Raw genomic sequence first — 17,337 nt, 5'->3', positions numbered from 1 at the left:
ATAGAAAACTTAGATACTTCCCAATCACACCTAGATTATTCATGTCACCAATGACTGTTGAGCACATGACATGACACCAATCATATGATGTGGTAGATAAAGTGATAGAGCACCCTTCTGATGGTGAAGCTTGGAAACACTTCAACATTGTGCATCCTCAGTTTTCAGTGGAGAGAAGGAACATGCGTCTTGGGTTATGTACATACGAATTCAATCCATTCGAGTAATTTACTGCTCCTTATTTTTATTGGCTGGTGATACTCATGGTTTACAACTTGCCACCGGGGATGTATATGAGACCAAAGTTCATGTTTTTATCTATAATCATACCTTGTCTTAATAGTCCAGGTCGAAATATAAATGTTTGTCTTCGACCGTTGATTAATGAATTGAAGCAGTTGTGTTCATCCGAGGGTTTGACTTATGATGCATCGGGGAAACAAAATTTTCTAACGAAAGCAGCTTTGATGTGGACTATCAATGATTTTTCAGCTTATAAAATGGTTTATGGTTGGAGCATGCATGTAAAACTAGCATGTCCATACTGTATATAAAATAATAAGGCATTCACATTAACAAATAGTGGTAAAACGTCTTTTTTTGACTGTCATCGACGATTATTGCTAACGAATCACAAGTTTAGAAAAAGCAAAAAGGACTTTTTTGTTGGTAGAGTTGAAAGAGATGTTGCACCACCGTTTTTTTAGGTGAAGAATTATATAATGTGGTGTCGGAGTACGGTGACATTGTGTTTGGTTTTTAATCTGGTAAACAGAAATTTCATGGTTTTTAATACTTTACAAGCTGAGCTTAAAACAGAAGAAGAACTGATAGTGTCTTTGGAACAACAATTAGCTGAAGAAAAGGCTGTAAGGAAATTACTACAAATATCACTGCTACTGTTAACGCACCGATAAAATTATAGATGTTATTATTTTGATGATATGTTATATTTACCGATAGATATACCGACAAAATAAAGAGAGTAAATTTTTTTGACACGTTTTGTCTGTCTATAAATCTATCGATATATTTATTACCGACGAACTTACTGATAATTTATAAATTACCGACGAGAGTATCTTTGATGAATTGTTTCTATTCGTGAATTTATAGGTAACATAAATACCGATAAACTACCGGTATAAATACCGACAAAAATTACAAAAGTACACACATCCGGAGTATTGAGCGTTGTCTCAATGCTTTTTACTGTATGTTAGACAACTAAAAAAGAGATTTTAACACACAAACTCTTATTTTACAAGTATGAAGAAGAGGTTTATAGAGTTCACAGATAATTGCTTGCTTTGAGAATAGAGTATTCTTATTATTAAAAAATAACCTGTCAAATGTACACTTTTTGTCTAACCACAACCTTTATCTCAGGTGGGGGTCCCGAGAGTCGAACCCAACAAGTCAATAAAGAGAATCAATCCCCTTAGTCCTTACCCATTAAGACAACTCGTTCGGATTGTCATAATTATTTTATAAGAATAAATCCAACATAACCACTGACCTTTTTATTCTTCTGATTTTGGCCCCTCGAGATATTAGGTCAAAGCAATTGCAAAAAGCAAACGGCTGTAAAGCCGAGTTAAGAGCAAAATTGATATGATCGTGATGGTAGTTTTGGCAACCAATGACCCATCTCCATCAAGGAGTAAGCGCACAGCACCATTTGGTATACAAGGAAAACTACCTTGCCTAGGTATATATATATGATCCTCTAGCTAGGTCACCTTTCCAGGGTATATTATCTATCACCTTGTATAGATATCATCAAGGCAAATGCCCTTTGAAAATAGGGAAAAAATATCTTTATACCCATGAAAAAAAGGTTGCAGCCCCTCCGAATACTAGGAGTCCACATTTCTCCCTCTGCTTTGTTCTTTCTGCTTTGCCGAGACACAAAAGCACACCTTGACCAAGTATTAAAATACCAGGAGCCACTTACACTTGTCTGAGAAAAAGACAACACGTTGCCTTCGTTCAGGCACGGACTAGTACTCTCCTATTGATCCTATACAATACCTTCTGAGAGAGAGTAGGCATACAAGAGCTTTCATACATCGAATGCAGACACCCGTTCTCTGGACTGCTTCTGCCAAGTTCACGATATCACCCTCTAGCTAGCTAGGCTTAACAATATCTCATCGAATATTCTAGATATTCATCTCCTGTTCATCATGCTTTGAGATCACAAGTGGCAAGGGGATTTACATCTATACCCTCCTTTCCAAGCTATTTAGCAGGGCTCCAGAGACTATATGAGCTAGCCTTGAGGCAGGGAGGGGTATTCCCAATCTCTCATCTCTCAATCCTTGTACATCCTCTTCTCTGGTATGTCATCTCTTTCAATAACTACAGTACTATCTTTCTTGTACTTTTTTTTTCTTTTTTCTAACTTGGCTATCCAAGGATCTCGATCCCATCAGGGCCGGGAGCTTGTTGTGTGAGTGCATCAGCGAATCTAGCCACCATCCTCCAATACTTGCCACGTCAATCTAACCATGCAAAGAGCCACGTCATCCTAGAGGTTCTCCAACCTCTCACGAGTTTTGCATTTTTCATGATATTTGTGCATATGGCAGTTTCCCAGTTTCGATATCCAAAAAAGGAGATAGATGTCAGCTAAGGTTGTTTCATCGTTCTGATCTCAGGGTTAGGGACCAAGAAAAAGGAGGAGACATGTTTGTCAGAACTATGGATGCCTTGTCATGTGCTTGAAACAACGATAAGCCGCTCACAAGTGTAAATTACAGGGCATTTTGCAAGAAATAGGATGCAAGTTTTTGCATATATGGCACCGTGAAGGACGGCCATTAAAATAGCCCGAGCTAGTCCCTGTGAAATATGTATTCTCCTTGCCAAGGCTACGAAATAACATCAATAACAGCGATTATTATGATCATAATAACAACAGTAGTCATGATAACCATGATAACCATCCTGAAGCCACTACTAGCAGCAGGGTCATCGGACCGGTCTCGCAATCCCGGCATCTACCCACATGCGTGGTAGACATGACGCATGCCGTGCATGCTGCAAATTATTCACAGGCACTCCTACTATTACTGCATATAAGGGACCCAACTTAACGGCCCAATCCTGAGCAGACATATATATAGGTAAGCTGACGTGCCACTTGGTAAAGGCTTGTGCTTCCAACTGGCAACTAGTTACATGCTTCATAATTAGTTTTGACCACCACCTGGCACTAGGTGGGTATAATAAATGCCTAAATGTTATTCCCCAGACGTAAGCATCCGGGATACGCCATCTGTCCTTTTGAGATCTTGCTAAAAGTGAAACAAGTCCAGTGGAGAAGGATGAACACAATCCGGATCTTCAACAACACGGCCATGCTGGCTGGCGAGGTTGCCATTGTTGATGATTGCAGATATCTGGTTTTCATGATTCAGAGAGACAAGCTGATCAGTACATATCTGATATTAGGCGAGTTGTTCAAGTTTTGTTTTATTTTACAAGAATATTTCAACTTAATTTACCTCTCTTTCTATGAGATTATTTTCATCTGTCAGATCTTGTTCCTGTAATTAGTAATAGCAAATGGGAGTTAGAAAAGTATCGATCCGCTTGTAACCTTAACAGCTTAAGCAAGAGCACTACGTTTATTAGGCACTTAAAACAGTAAGAGAGCACTACGTTTATTAGGCACTTAAAACAGTAAGAGACCTAATCTTGGAGACACGAAAGCAACACGAGACACAGGAGAAATAGAGAAGCCAACAAAATCATGACCCTGCCCAGTAGGAAAAAGTTGCACACCAAACCTTAAGTGCGAAAGTGAAGAAGCAATCAGAAAAATTCCCATGTAATTTATTGACAACCTAGCTAAAAATTCTTAGTTTTGTGCTCTCTTACTTGCTGTTTTGAGTGGGAATTATTAATTAGTACTCCCATAGTAATTCAAGGGGAAAACCAGAGACCTAAAGAAAAGTAACACATTAAGCCTAAACTGCAAGAATTTGAGGACAATCCTTTGTTCCTCTTATCACTAGGAATTGCTTTTCATGATAATTAATCACTCCCCATCAGTTTTTCCTACTGCAACTGTCTCTACCTGCCTGCTCAACCCCATTCCCCTGCTTCTCACATCTTCTAGAAAATGTTCTCACTTCCATGAAAACAACATATACTGAAACAGAACACATTCTACCTAGTATTCCTATGCAAATGAAGTTTGTTACATGCCATATCAGGCTGTGGATATGCTCCTGACAAAACACCTACCATGCAATTATTTAACGCAACAAACTTAAATGATTTGTCCCATCTTTTTGTACACCAATCCAAAGAATGACGAACCCGTACGGATAGAATGTGACTATATGAGAGCCTTACAACACAGGCAGCAGTTCAATAAAGGCACCATTCTCTTCCATGCATTTTAAGTGCTCATCGTGTAACTAATATTGCTTCTAGGAGGAGGCAACCGTACAGTGGAGAATGACTTATCTGGTTTAGAAGCCATCAAGCACCCCCTCTTGCAACTGCTTAAGCCTCTAGGGGCAAGTAAGTCTAATTCTGATTATTGCAGATTAAATCCACCTCAGCTTATGGATCTAGGAGTCGCATAAAAGTATTTCCGTGTTCCATCAATACCAAACAGCGCTTCGCTTTCAATCATGGTATCGTTTTCGTTCCCATCATTTTTATTGTTAGTGTATGCTGGAATCTCTTGCCACAATTTACAGAAATGATTGGTAAATGTATGCTCGGCAGTGGTGGTAGATTTCATAGTTTGATTCCTACCTTTGTTCTTTACGAATGGTAGGGACAGGCTTGGACAGTTTCGATTCTTTCTTAATGTTCATCATATAAACTTTCTTCATTTGCACATAACAATTCATGACACTTGCATGCAGTCACTTAAGAAAACTAACTTAACTATTGGTGCGCGCATAAATAAAACGAAAGTACTTGAACTTACAACACTTGATCTAGATCCACAAGGCTTCAATAAATATGCCCAATTTATTTGAAAGAAAGAGAGAATGGCATACCTTCTGATGGAGGGCTGTTACGGACTTCATCATTGCTTCATTCTACATATCACCATTATTCAAATGTTTCAGTATTTCGATTGCTAAGTCACTCACATTTTGTTTAGGAGTAGTTAAGTGTGTTAAATAGATGGAACATGGTATTTGATAATTGCAGTAATGAAGAGTTTCAAGCTCTCACAACCAACAAACAAGGCTGTTCTGTTGATCATGGGTTTGAATTGGACAACTGACCTTTCTTCCTCTGGTGTAAACTAGTGTGGAGTCCAGTTCTCTTTCTAGCTGAATGAGTTGAGTTAGATTTAGCTGTTCTATGTTCTTCCCTTCAAAGTACCTGCAAAAAAGAGCCAATAAATGCTAGTGATAGGTCCAGTGGAATGCAACATGTCAATTTCCATGAAGCGTATGACATGAATCTGAAGATTGATGATATACCTTTGGACCATTTGGAGTGGGTTAGCATCCATATAGCTGGGACCCATGTATTCTGCGTGATGATTCTGCTGAATTTCCAAAAGGTAAACAAAATGAAAGCTACGCAATATTGATTTCATCAAGAGGATCTAGAATTCTAAAAGGCAAAAAAAAAAAAAAAAAAAGGTGAAATAAAATCTTTGTCGAATTTGAATCGAAGTGACTTTATGGAAAATTTCCCTTGCCATGATGGCTTCTATCATGAGGTAGTTCAACCAATTTTGGTAACTCAAATGCTGGATCATTGAACTAAAGAAAACTAATCCCACAAAAAACAACTATATAAACACGAAAATAAAAGACTAAAAACCTCTTGAACCTGATTAATATGGAAGTTAATATTCGAGCCTATTAATCTATGGTTACTTTAGCAAAGCCAATAATCTTGAACAATCATTGCACTGCCCTATGACTATAAATCTGGTCATTAGTCTACTCTGTACAGCAGTGCCTTCACATTTCACACTTTCTTTTTCTCTGTTTTTTTTCCCTACAACATGATCCTCCTAGAAAAACACATCCTTCCTCCAGGAGCAGTGCACTGATCCCTGAAGTAACATGCATGTATGTGTCATAGGCATCCACGTAAAAGTGCACATACATGATAGAAAACATTTTAAGACATTAATACAGGTAGCCTGAAGAAGCACAGAGCATCATAATTCATATGCACCGTGCACCCCTCTATTCAGCAATTGCATTCCAGTGTTGTTTCCCAGCAAAAGCTGCCATATTCTGGGTGGCTGCTTATAAGGATTTCACAAAATCTCTCTCCCTCTCTCAAAAAGTTCCCTTTTACTATTAGGTTTTGAAAACAGAGTTGAAGTAGTTTTTAAGTGACTCTTTCCTCCGGAGTTGGATCTCACGCATTTTTGCCTAAAAGATAGTAAAATGGAATAATCGAAAAGCTGTATCTTTTGGAAATTTAGAGATTTCTAGTGCTAAGCTCAAATATTGAATGCAATAACAAGTTTTGGCAAAATGATGAATAATCGACTAACCTTGGTTTTATCAACGTTCTTGCAGATTGCTATTTCTTGACTTTTAGTTTTATGTGTGTCATAGCGCTCAAGGATATTTCTCAAACTGTACACAAAGGAACATTGCGCAACTCAGAAATCCTCAAACTGGGCATAAAGGAACATAGTACAACTGATAAGCAAGCAAGGAACCTACAAGTATTGTGAAGCAAATACCAACAGAGAATCAATAAAACGTAAGTATAATAATGAATACTCCAAAAACTGCATCATATTGTAACCACTCATGGATGCTATATAGAGTACTAACTTCAATTTCCGTGAAATTCTTTTATATAATTCTAGAACAATGAAAGTAGATGAACAATCAAAATTGCAACTCGGTAATTCATTTCAATTTGCAAATATATTTGTTTTAAAAATATTTACATGTGAAAAATTAACTAGGAGGTCGTTTTGCTAATTTACTTGGATCTGTTTTGCTATGGTCAGAATTGAAGCTACAAGTGAAGTTAAGCCAGCATAAAAATCCCTGACAATCCATATCACAGGTATTTTCCCATTTCTTCCATCTTCTAAAATTTACAGTGGATAATGGTTGTAAGGTTCACTTCTATGAGCCCTTGTTAGCGTGTGTTGTGGTGGTCATTTTTCATTTATGCTGATTGTATTTACTTATTTTCTTTTTGTATCTTGATAGCATTCTAAGGTTAAGGCTTTCATTTAGACTAGTAGCCAACATGAAAGGTCAGTAATAACCTACTCTTCTACGGAAGGCCTTGTATCATCGAACATTAATGTACATGTCATATGTAGTTTTAGGGAGAGACAGTTTCTAGCCTCCTGCTGTCATACAGTAGTGGGAAACATGCTGAGCATTCTTTGCTTTTTAATCAAGAGGCATGACTGATCTTAAATAGAGGATATATTGTCAGTTCCAAGGGTTTTGGACAAAATGAAGGCATGAAACATTGAAAGTATGCGATGCGGGACATGATTTTGATTTTTGCTAGTGTGACTTGAGGATTTATCATGATGAAAATCATGAAAGAATTTCCTTTTTTGGAGGGTATATACCCTGTCCTCTGTATTTTCTTCATCTTCTCTTTCGTTGATAGATTTTTATTTGAACTTGAAAAAAAGAAGAAAAAAAGGCTAGTAGTATTAGGGTGCAATAATAATCATGATAGTCAAAAGTTAGAAGATAGATTTATGACACTCAGTTATCTTGTTAGGATTTACCTGTCAAGTAAGATCATTAGGAAGAACAATATGCCAAGCAAAAATTAAGTTTTTTGGCCCTTGCTCTTAGAGTTTATTATATTTATTCTAACATCAAAAGGTAACAGCTATTACTGAGATGAAACTATATGAATTTTCTCCAACTATACATGATAGCTTAGGTTCTCCACAGAAACTTTGCAGTAGGTAATTATGCTTTTATTATTTATGGCCGAAGTGAGTTCAAATGGGTTCTTTTCCTTTTTTTTTTTTTTTGTATTGCAATATTTAACTATTGTATTTCTATTGATAATATCATTCGATTTAGAAATATAGAAAAGGAAAAACAAGATTGAAGGAAAAAGGAACATAATGAGAATGCTTCTCTGCTGTTCTCATTTCTTTTCTTTCGATTATTTTGGAATTATAGTAGGTAATTTGAATGCACTATATGTTTGAGAATATGTTGTAGTTCTAAAATGAGAAGAATTGCGAGAAAGAAGATAGAAAAAACAGAGAGAATCGAGTATTTGTGACTGAGTATTTGCTTTGAACATGGGTGTAGATAGCTTTGCAATCAACAAAATCACCATCAAATACATCTCTGTGCCATGCTTGTTTCTGAGATAGCATACCTATTGTTTCTAAAAGAAAGTCTCTGTACCAAGAAATTTTCATTATGAGTTCTATTACTATATGCTTGAATAAATATTCAGCTCAGAAAGCCTTTGGAGAGATTAAAGCCTTAATGATTGAATCGCCTGTTATTATGCTAGTTGATTTCAATAAACTATTAACAATGTAGTGTGATGAATTTCAAGCTAGATTTGTAGTGCCAGTAAATAAGCATACACACCTTTTTCACTGATGAACTATCTGGTTCATTTGGAATAGTCAAGTATGGCAGAATCTGAACTCTAGAAGATGCTTAACAAGCCCTATGTCATGTGAAGTATAAAAGAAGAGAGTTTAGTGTTTGTAGCAGATGCACTTGGCAAGTGATTTTCCTTAGCAAGGCTAATGGGGAATAGAAGTTTCGAGGAGTTCTTATTTCTTCCTCGTCTATTTTCTCTAAAGCACTTTATTCTACTTGCTCCTCTCTTAATATTTCTTTTTGCTACAATAAGCTCGGATTACTTCAGAAATTAAAAAAATCTGAACTCCACCCTAAACATAATACCTAATCAATCCTAATTTCATGAATCAAACCCCAACTCAAATTTTCGTTTGTTTATGTGTTTTTGTGTGTTTCAAACGCCGTCCAAAAACACACACGTAGAGAGAAACAAATTCTAAGTGGCTGAGCAGTTGCCATCACTTTTTAACCAAGTTGCATTTTTTACTTGGTAACCAAAAAGCAAGATCCTTAGTCTAAAGAAGCTATATAATTATAATCTAGAGAATATCTTTTGATCATTTCAACTATATATATATATATATATATATATATATTAAGGGTTTTCTATAAACCTGAACTTGCACTATTTTGTTCCAATTTTGTTTGTTCATGTTTAGTGTAATTTATTATTCTTTCCGTCGGTTTCTAGAGAGATAAAAGTCATTAACTGATATATTATATCATTGTTCTTTATTCGCAATTCTTTAAAATACCCTTATTTTAATCGCAGGTCTCTTACAAGATTAGAGATATTATAAGAAAATATATGACTTGATATTTTGACAAGACAATGACAAACAAAAATAAAAAAGTTAGACAATCACTATGGGGACGGATAGAGTACTATTTTTCTCTCCATACTGTTGTGTCACTAATGAAAATCTCATTGCTGTCCTTCTTACATCCCTCTCCTATTGGATTCCTTTTCAAACCTGATTTGACATGTTCATACGAAGTTAGTAAATTAGATATTGGAGCTTCTGTCAATCCTGAACCCCATCACAAGTTAGGTTTTCAACAGGGGTGGACTACACATAGTTGATCAGGTCAATTCACCATTTCTGCGACAACTTTGAGCCTAGGTTGAATAAAGCCTTGGGCCTACTAAAAAACCATGACTTCGACTGGCTGCTGCTCTGTTGGGAAATCTTCTTTCCTACTTCTTCAATCCCTTTCCTTACCGAGAACTCTAATTTCCACCCTCTGAGAAAATACCATTACTTCATCCCCCTCTTATAGAGAACCTTTTTTTCTCTCTACTAATTTGTAACCTACGTTCATGAATTGGCAGCAAAGTCAAACATGCTTTTAAATCCTAAATAACAATTCAATAAACTCATAACTTCTCTATATTTTGGAAGGACTTTACCCAGTAGAAAATCGAGAAAACAAGGGCCTTGTATTATAGTTATAGTTTTGTTCTATCTATTTTCATTAGTTATTCACTAGAGCAATTATGATCTTGAAATCGATCCAGGGCAAATGTTTCGATCTATTATGACATAGCCAAGAAGTGCTCAACTCTGGGCTTTGAATTGATGCAAAAATAATTTTTTTATGCAACATTAAAGTATTTAAAGGCATCTTTGATTCCTTTTAATATAAGAGTAAGAAAAAATAAAATCTAGAAAATATATATTTTATGCTATCTTTATATGTGTATCATTTATTCTATTCCTATGAAATACTAGATAAAAGAGTTAGTTAGTGATACTTCTTATCTATACACAGATAAAGAGAGTAAATATACATATAAGAAAGTATCGTTCATTCTCTTTTATTTTTAGTTTTTTTAAAATAAAACCTTTCTTTTATAAACAAATATTGTGGAAAATATTTTAAGAAAAATAATAATTAAAATGCATGTTGTTATGAATATGGTATGGTTGTGGTGACAACGACTATCATGATGGTATAAGTGATGGTGCTGATAATGATTTTGATGGCTATAGCAAAACAAATTGATTGGTTTGGTAAAGCTGTGTGATTTCGTTTTCAATAAAGTGAAAGTGTATGCTATAGCTCTGGTAGTTAGTGTTATCAAAATAGGATTTATTTGACTAGCTAAACTAAATAACTGGTGACAGGGACCTGAATCAGATCATTTTTAAAACTGATAAAATTCACAACATTGAATAAAAAACAACCTGATGGTTGAGTATCGGTGAACATTCGATTCAGAGCAATGATCCAAAACTGTAACTAGGATAACATTAATGGTGATAACAGTGTTTTGGAAGTGTTTGGGGGAACGATGGTGATGGGATAGTAGCAGTTGCTGTGATTGTGCGCTTATGATAATAGGTGGCGTTGTGTTGATTTTCATGGTGGTAGTGTGACCTTTACAATCTATGAATAGAAAACAGAGCACTAAAAGCCATTTTTAAATATTTGATTCGGTTTATAAAATCATTCATAAGAAATAATAAATATAGGATAATAGTAATTCACGATCATGTAATGTTTTCATACCATCATGAGAATTCGATATTCATAAAATTTTACTTCTTAGAATTAAACAAAGGCAAATTTTAGCAATAATTTAAATTATATTGAAGTAATTCGCTTTAGTGCCAGTTAACATAAACTACTTGATTAATTAAAGAATATAAAGAGGAGATCAGAGTAGCCTCAATGGAGGCCAATTCAGTTCATGGTAGTAATACTCTCTTATTCCATAACTACGAACCATTAACATCATTGACTCTAGTCACTGATTTTAGACTATAAGATCCTGTCAAGTTAGAGTATGAAATGTTTATGCTCCATTTGGCATGTAGATGTTTTTAGACTGACCATGGTTTCAAAAGTTATTTAGTTTTCATTACTTAAATATATTTTGGTTTGAAAAAAAATTATAATTTGCGGCTTTTCTAATTAAACTTGTTTTTTCAAGTTATAACTGTAAAAACTATCATAATATCAAAGACACACTTATTAAACTTGCTTTATTGCTTTATTTGTAGTAGGATTTTATTTTAAAAGAATTTATTCTTCATTGAAATGGAAGCTTTGATTTCAAGAGCATAGTTTCAAGAGTTTATTATAAATAAAAGTTTTGCAATGCTTCTAAAGCCTTTTAAAAAGTTTTGCAAATTATCAGTAGGTCACACCACCCATTACTGCTTTCACCAGAGCAAGTTAAAGCATCGACCAACCAAATTTTGGAATCAAAAGCTTGTCATTTACAGCAAGAACTTATTAAGTTGTCGGTGAAGGTACAACTTTATTTCTTTGCACAATATTTGAATGAAGAATCCTACAATCCTACATTATATGGTGTAGAAGGGGACAGAGAGCTTAGCCGCCAGGCGAAGGGGCAAGAGGCTAGGAGCCTAAATGGCTACTTCACTATCTACTCTACCAAGTGCCCATGAGGCGTTGTGGCGTTATATTGAGTCTCAACCACTTGAAGCATCATAAAGCAACCAATCAACGCACGACTGTGCACTATCCTAGATGATTCAGACTCATGAGTACTTCGCTCTACTATCACCTGTCTTTAAACTGTTATCATCATGTCACATTCTAAGTTCAAAACAAAACAAAACAAAAAAGTTGATTCAATTTTTTTTGTACCTTTTTATGTTATTTTGAAAATTCAATACAATTTACGGGGATTTTGCCTCTCATTAAAAATTTAACACACAATTGACCCCACAAATAGCATAATTTTATTGTGTTAAAATTGGAAGGAAAATTTGCCTCTTATGAGATGTGTTAAATTTTCAAGATAATTATAAAAAAAGAAAGAAAAATAAAAGGATACAGAGTTAAAAGTATTCCATTAAAATAGAAATAAAAAAAACCATTGTCTGAAAACAACATGGATGCAAGCATTCAAAGAGGAAAACAATAGTGGCGTAGAATTTTAATAGAAAGAAAAAACAGGTATAAACATTCGAATAAATAAAAAATCAATAAGCACAAACGTTGATTTGTTCATTGTTTCTGTAATTTCCGGAATTAGGATGTGAATGAGTTGTCTAACACAAAGGCCCACATTTTAGTGTCATATGTCCATTTTATGTATACATCAGCAATTATCGAGTAGATTCTACTAAAAAATTTACAAGTGTAAAAACTATTGTTTTCAAATGAAAGAGAATAGGTGTGGGAAGAAGAGAATAGGTGTTTTCAAAAGTTACTACAAAAGGATTCTGCATTCAAATGAAAGAAAACAACAACTCTTCCAAACTCTTAGGGGATTGAACAATATAATTCAGGTACATTGAATTATGAGTATGGCTCGCTGTTTAAATAATGTGATTATGCTTAGTCATAAGTTTTATAGCATAATTTTGGATGAAATGAATTTTGATTCATTTATTAGTTTTTCAAATAGTTTTCAATTAGGAAGCATTTCAATTTTCAAATATAAGTCCACATCAAAATAGCAATAATACAATTTCAATAAGAAGTTAAAAAACATGAATGCTTCAAAAAAAAAACCTCATATAATATGGATATAGTTGGATCAGATATATGGCAATGTAGCCAAAAACAATAAGGAATACATAAATTTAATTTTGGTTAAATGAAATATAAGGTAGGATATTTGAAAGATATGATTAGAACCCACGAGGATATAGGAGAGATATAGCTAAAAAACTCGGTGTTAAACTTTTTATTTTAAAAAAAATCCAAATATAATTTTAAGTTTTATGAGTTAAAAACAATCAAACATTCAAGTAAACATAACTTTTTTTTTTTTTCTGTGTGTGTAAATCGGACTGAAAGCCCTGAATTAAAATGAGATTTTAATACATAATAGAATACAAACCGCCTTTAGGTGAGTTATTAATAACCCAATCCTCCCTAACAAATGGATTGGCTAACCTTACACCTCGCTTCAACTAATCATTAAAGTGTTATCTCCTCGTCACAATTAAGTATGCTAGGATCCATGTTTAATATATGTGTGTGTGTGCGCCCACCAAAAACTTAAACTATGGAAGTGAACTTCACTTTCTTATTAAAAGAGTCCTGCACCAAGTGTCAGGTGCTCGTGAGCTGCACCGAGCACCATTACAGTGTTGTAAAAAGTCAAGCAAGTTACTTTCGATCAATTTCGTTCTGCTAAGCGAGGTTATGCAAGAGAGGAAATTTGCATTCCTAAATCCTTGCGCAATAATTTTGCTTAATTCTAGATATTGTGGTGTTCTAGGAAGTTTTACTGAAACCGATGAACTTTCTAAAAAAATTTGTGATGGGGTTTTTTTATATAGCGAGAAAAACTACAGTGTGTGGGTGAATTTGGATATTGAATATATGAGGGGGCTTGTTTGAGCGGTTTAACTATTGGAAAAATTATTTATGCGACACTAATTTTTCATCTATATATGTTCCTTTAGTTAGCATTGCATTATTTTCTTGGAATAGAAGAGTTAATACATAACAAATAATCATTTCTATTTTGAGATTACAAGAATTCTTCACTATAAAAACATATTTGTATTTATATATTCATTTATGTTTCTCAAACTTTTTATACAAAACATAATATCCTTCAATTTAAAGAAACACACAGAAAATACGAGGTTGGTTGCTAAATCAGAATTCCTTCGTGTAATTTGCTACCCATCGTCACATCCTCAGCTAACATGGATCTTGCATTTATAATCCATATCATCCTCGTAACCTATCTTGTCTCCTTCTAGACAGTAATTCCTGAAATCAAATAATAAATAATATACCTAGGCCTAGACGTGGCTGATGATCCCAACACACACAACACAGCACAACAGCACGATCATATGCAAATCATGGCAAAACTGGTGGTATGCATATCAAAGTCAGGAAAGTGACAAAGGCCCACATAAGTGGACAAACTTCTCTAGTAGGAGATCCTGTTGATTTTTCCAATGAACAAGGATATACCAAGTGAATCTCGCTCCCTCTACAGTGACAGTTAGACGATTTGAAAAGGGTTTTTGTCTCTCAGTGTATGTGTTTCCAAAAGCCAAGCAAATATATAATATCATGAAATTCAAAGCGTATCTCTAGCAAAAATATCTTCCATATGACCACGATCAAATCAAAAACGAAGAAAAAATAAAATTTAAGGCAAGCTTAAAATGGAAAGTATAAAGAGACAGAATTAAGGACGTGCCTGTTGCCACTGCAAAACTCGAAGAGCTTGCCAGTGGAGGAGAAGATGATGACCGCCATCTCAACATCACAGAGAACCGATAGTTCTTTAGCTTTCTTTAATAAACCTCTCTTTCTCTTTGAGAAACACACTTGACGGCTGCTTTTGTCTTCGATTCGTTGTAACTGCACCTTCCCTCTCACCATGACCGATCCACCAAGGAGTGATCTCTGCGTTCTGTTTCACAAGAAGAAAATGAAGCAGTGTAGCTTAGTCAGAGAGAAAATGGAGAGACGATTGGGGATTCTTATAGATTTGAGCAGAAACAGTGAGGAATCGAGTTGGGTGAGTTGGTGATTCCGGGTTGAGAATACTATAAATGACTGGCACGTGGACGCATATGATGGCTTCAATTTCCGTATTTGTTTTCGGGCTTAAAATGGCTAATTCTACTTTTGTCCTTTGTAATGCGGTTTTTTCCTTTAAAAGCTAGAGCTGTTGATAATGGTAGCTGTGGTGTGTATATTTTATTAATAGGGTGTTTGATAATGTGGTTATGGTTGTTTTTTATTTGAAAATATATTATAATAATATTTTTTAATTGTAAAATTATTTTTTTATATGAAAATATTAAAAAATATAAATTTAAAACAAAATAAAATTTATTTATTTTTAAATATTTTTAAAATACAAAAATAAATAGGATATAAAAGCATGTGACGTTAAGTAAATACCCGGGAGTTATTTACATGAGACCGAAGTATTGGCTACATGCTGTAAATATTATAGTAGAAATAAATAAATGAAAGACATTTTATCTAAAAAAAATAATAAATAAAAAAATCTCAATATAATTAATAACATTGACTGAAATTAATTAAAAAATAGACCATGTTGATTGAAATTCATAAAAATTAAACTATTTTTTAACACTAACTAGGGTGTGTTTGTTTTGCAAAACAAATATTTACCTACAATTTTATTTTTATTTTAAAAAAACATTCTCTTGAAAAACGATTAGTTTAACTTTTTTTAATGTATTACGAAAAAATATTTTTCTATGGAAGTAAAATAATTATTTTTCATTAATAGTTATAATTGAGCGGTGGTGATGAGATGAGAGAAATGAAATGTTACTGATAATAATGGTAATGTTAAAGATAAAAGAGTAGAGGACTCCACTAGTTGAGGTGGTCATGGTCATATTATTACCAATAATAAAGAGATTTTTTACTGAAAAAAAAAAGATATTAAGATTATAACTATTTTTCATGAAAAATCAAAATAGTAGTTATCTTATTTTTTTATATTAGTGATAATATAATTATTAAATATTTCTTTTATTTCTTTTTATGAAAAAAGTACTTATTAACTCTAATAAAAAGTATTTTTATCCTTAATATTAAAAATATATCTATTAACTAAAAATGAAAATATAAAAGAACATAATTTTAATCTTATATATTGATAAAAATTCTTGTATATAAAAGAAGAATATTGTATTATTCACCGTTTAGTTTTCTTTTTCATTTATAAAAAAATGAAAAACCTGTGAAAGAAAATTGTGGAAAATATATAAAAAATATGTTCTTCAAAATTAGCACAAGTAAATTTTTTGAAAAGTAGCACTATCAAGATAATCACATTAAATTGATTTTAAATTATGTATAAGAATGAGGTGATTGTTAGCAAAATACAATTGCCTATTTATATTGATTATGTTTCGTAAATATATGAAGTATATGAAAAAATCAATAGATCATATGAATATTTATAATAAAGTGAAATACTATATAATAAAAATTAAAAGATTGTGTAACATGCTCAGATATGTGTATTTATAGTTGAATAACAAATCATGAAATTTTTATAAAAGAGATCATGCATGTCATTAAAAATAACAAACTATATTTTGAAAAATATTGTTATGGATAAATAAATAAATAACTAGACTTTTAAATTACTAATTACCCAATAATTTCTATAATTGTAATTTCTTCAATTACTATTCTTTGTCATAAAAGGAGATGAAAATGTACTCAATAATAATATTTTGATAGTGTTTAATAAAGAGACAAGACATCAGGGATTGATTTGTATTCGGTAAAGTGGGCAAAAAAAGACATTTTTGCTCCTATATTTGTTTAATTACAGTTTATTTTTTATTTTATACTTTAATAATTTTTTTTGTGCATGTTATGTTAGACATATGATTTAATCACGTTTTAGCATATTTTTAAATATATATATTCTTCAATAATTAAAAAATAAATGCATTTTTAATCTCAGAATTAAAATGCTAAACACGCGCATTCACGCACACGTGCACATAAATTACTGTAACTTTCAACTTCATAGATGGCATTTAAAGTGGCATGGATGCTGTAATAAAATGACATGAGGAACCAACGTTGTAAACCCTTGCAGCGCTGATCAACTGTAATAAGAGATTGTATGGTTTTTTAAAGTATTTTTTTATTTAAAAATATATTAAAATAATTTTTTTATTTTTAAAAGTTTATTTTTAACATTAATATATTAAAATAAGCTAAAAATATTAAAAATAATCTTAATAACAAGTAATTGTTTATGAAAACAATAATAATTGCTTAATTTGGATGATCGTCGCTTGTGATTTCTGAA

General features: G+C 33.1%; 1 protein-coding gene and 2 long non-coding RNA genes across 7 annotated transcripts; 2 read left to right on the top strand and 1 right to left on the bottom strand.

The window, feature by feature from the left end:
* Nucleotides 1-1,769: 1,769 nt before the first annotated feature.
* LOC127905613 (uncharacterized) lies at nt 1,770-3,131 on the top strand. The gene is made up of 3 exons (XR_008059796.1): nt 1,770-2,343; nt 2,439-2,539; nt 2,664-3,131. It is a non-coding gene; the product is annotated as an uncharacterized LOC127905613 (long non-coding RNA).
* On the bottom strand, nt 2,885-15,024 carry LOC7456243 (truncated transcription factor CAULIFLOWER A). Of its 2 annotated transcripts, none has more exons than XM_024603107.2 (7): nt 14,716-15,024; nt 6,506-6,590; nt 5,466-5,530; nt 5,265-5,364; nt 5,031-5,072; nt 3,513-3,554; nt 2,885-3,407 (listed from the first exon to the last, which is right to left on the bottom strand). In XM_024603107.2, exons 1-7 carry the CDS (start codon nt 14,898-14,900, stop codon nt 3,303-3,305), a joined length of 624 nt encoding a protein of 207 aa, XP_024458875.1. In that variant the 5' UTR covers nt 14,901-15,024; the 3' UTR covers nt 2,885-3,302. The 2 variants fall into 2 exon arrangements, with proteins under 2 accessions (XP_024458875.1, XP_024458870.1); XM_024603102.2 differs by having other exon boundaries at nt 5,466-5,533; nt 14,716-15,021.
* Nucleotides 3,479-8,794, top strand: LOC112327897 (uncharacterized). 4 transcript variants are annotated; one of them, XR_008059795.1, is made up of 4 exons: nt 3,479-4,655; nt 5,188-5,548; nt 6,570-6,720; nt 6,977-8,794. It is a non-coding gene; the product is annotated as an uncharacterized LOC112327897 (long non-coding RNA). The 4 variants fall into 4 exon arrangements; XR_008059794.1 differs by having other exon boundaries at nt 6,531-6,720; XR_002982372.2 differs by lacking the exon at nt 5,188-5,548.
* Nucleotides 15,025-17,337: the final 2,313 nt, after the last annotated feature.

Source organism: Populus trichocarpa, chromosome 1 (assembly GCF_000002775.5).
Source record: "Populus trichocarpa isolate Nisqually-1 chromosome 1, P.trichocarpa_v4.1, whole genome shotgun sequence".
NCBI classification, from domain to species: domain Eukaryota; kingdom Viridiplantae; phylum Streptophyta; class Magnoliopsida; order Malpighiales; family Salicaceae; genus Populus; species Populus trichocarpa.
Note: the sequence above shows the minus strand (reverse complement) of the source record. Positions and strands in the feature narration are given on the sequence as shown.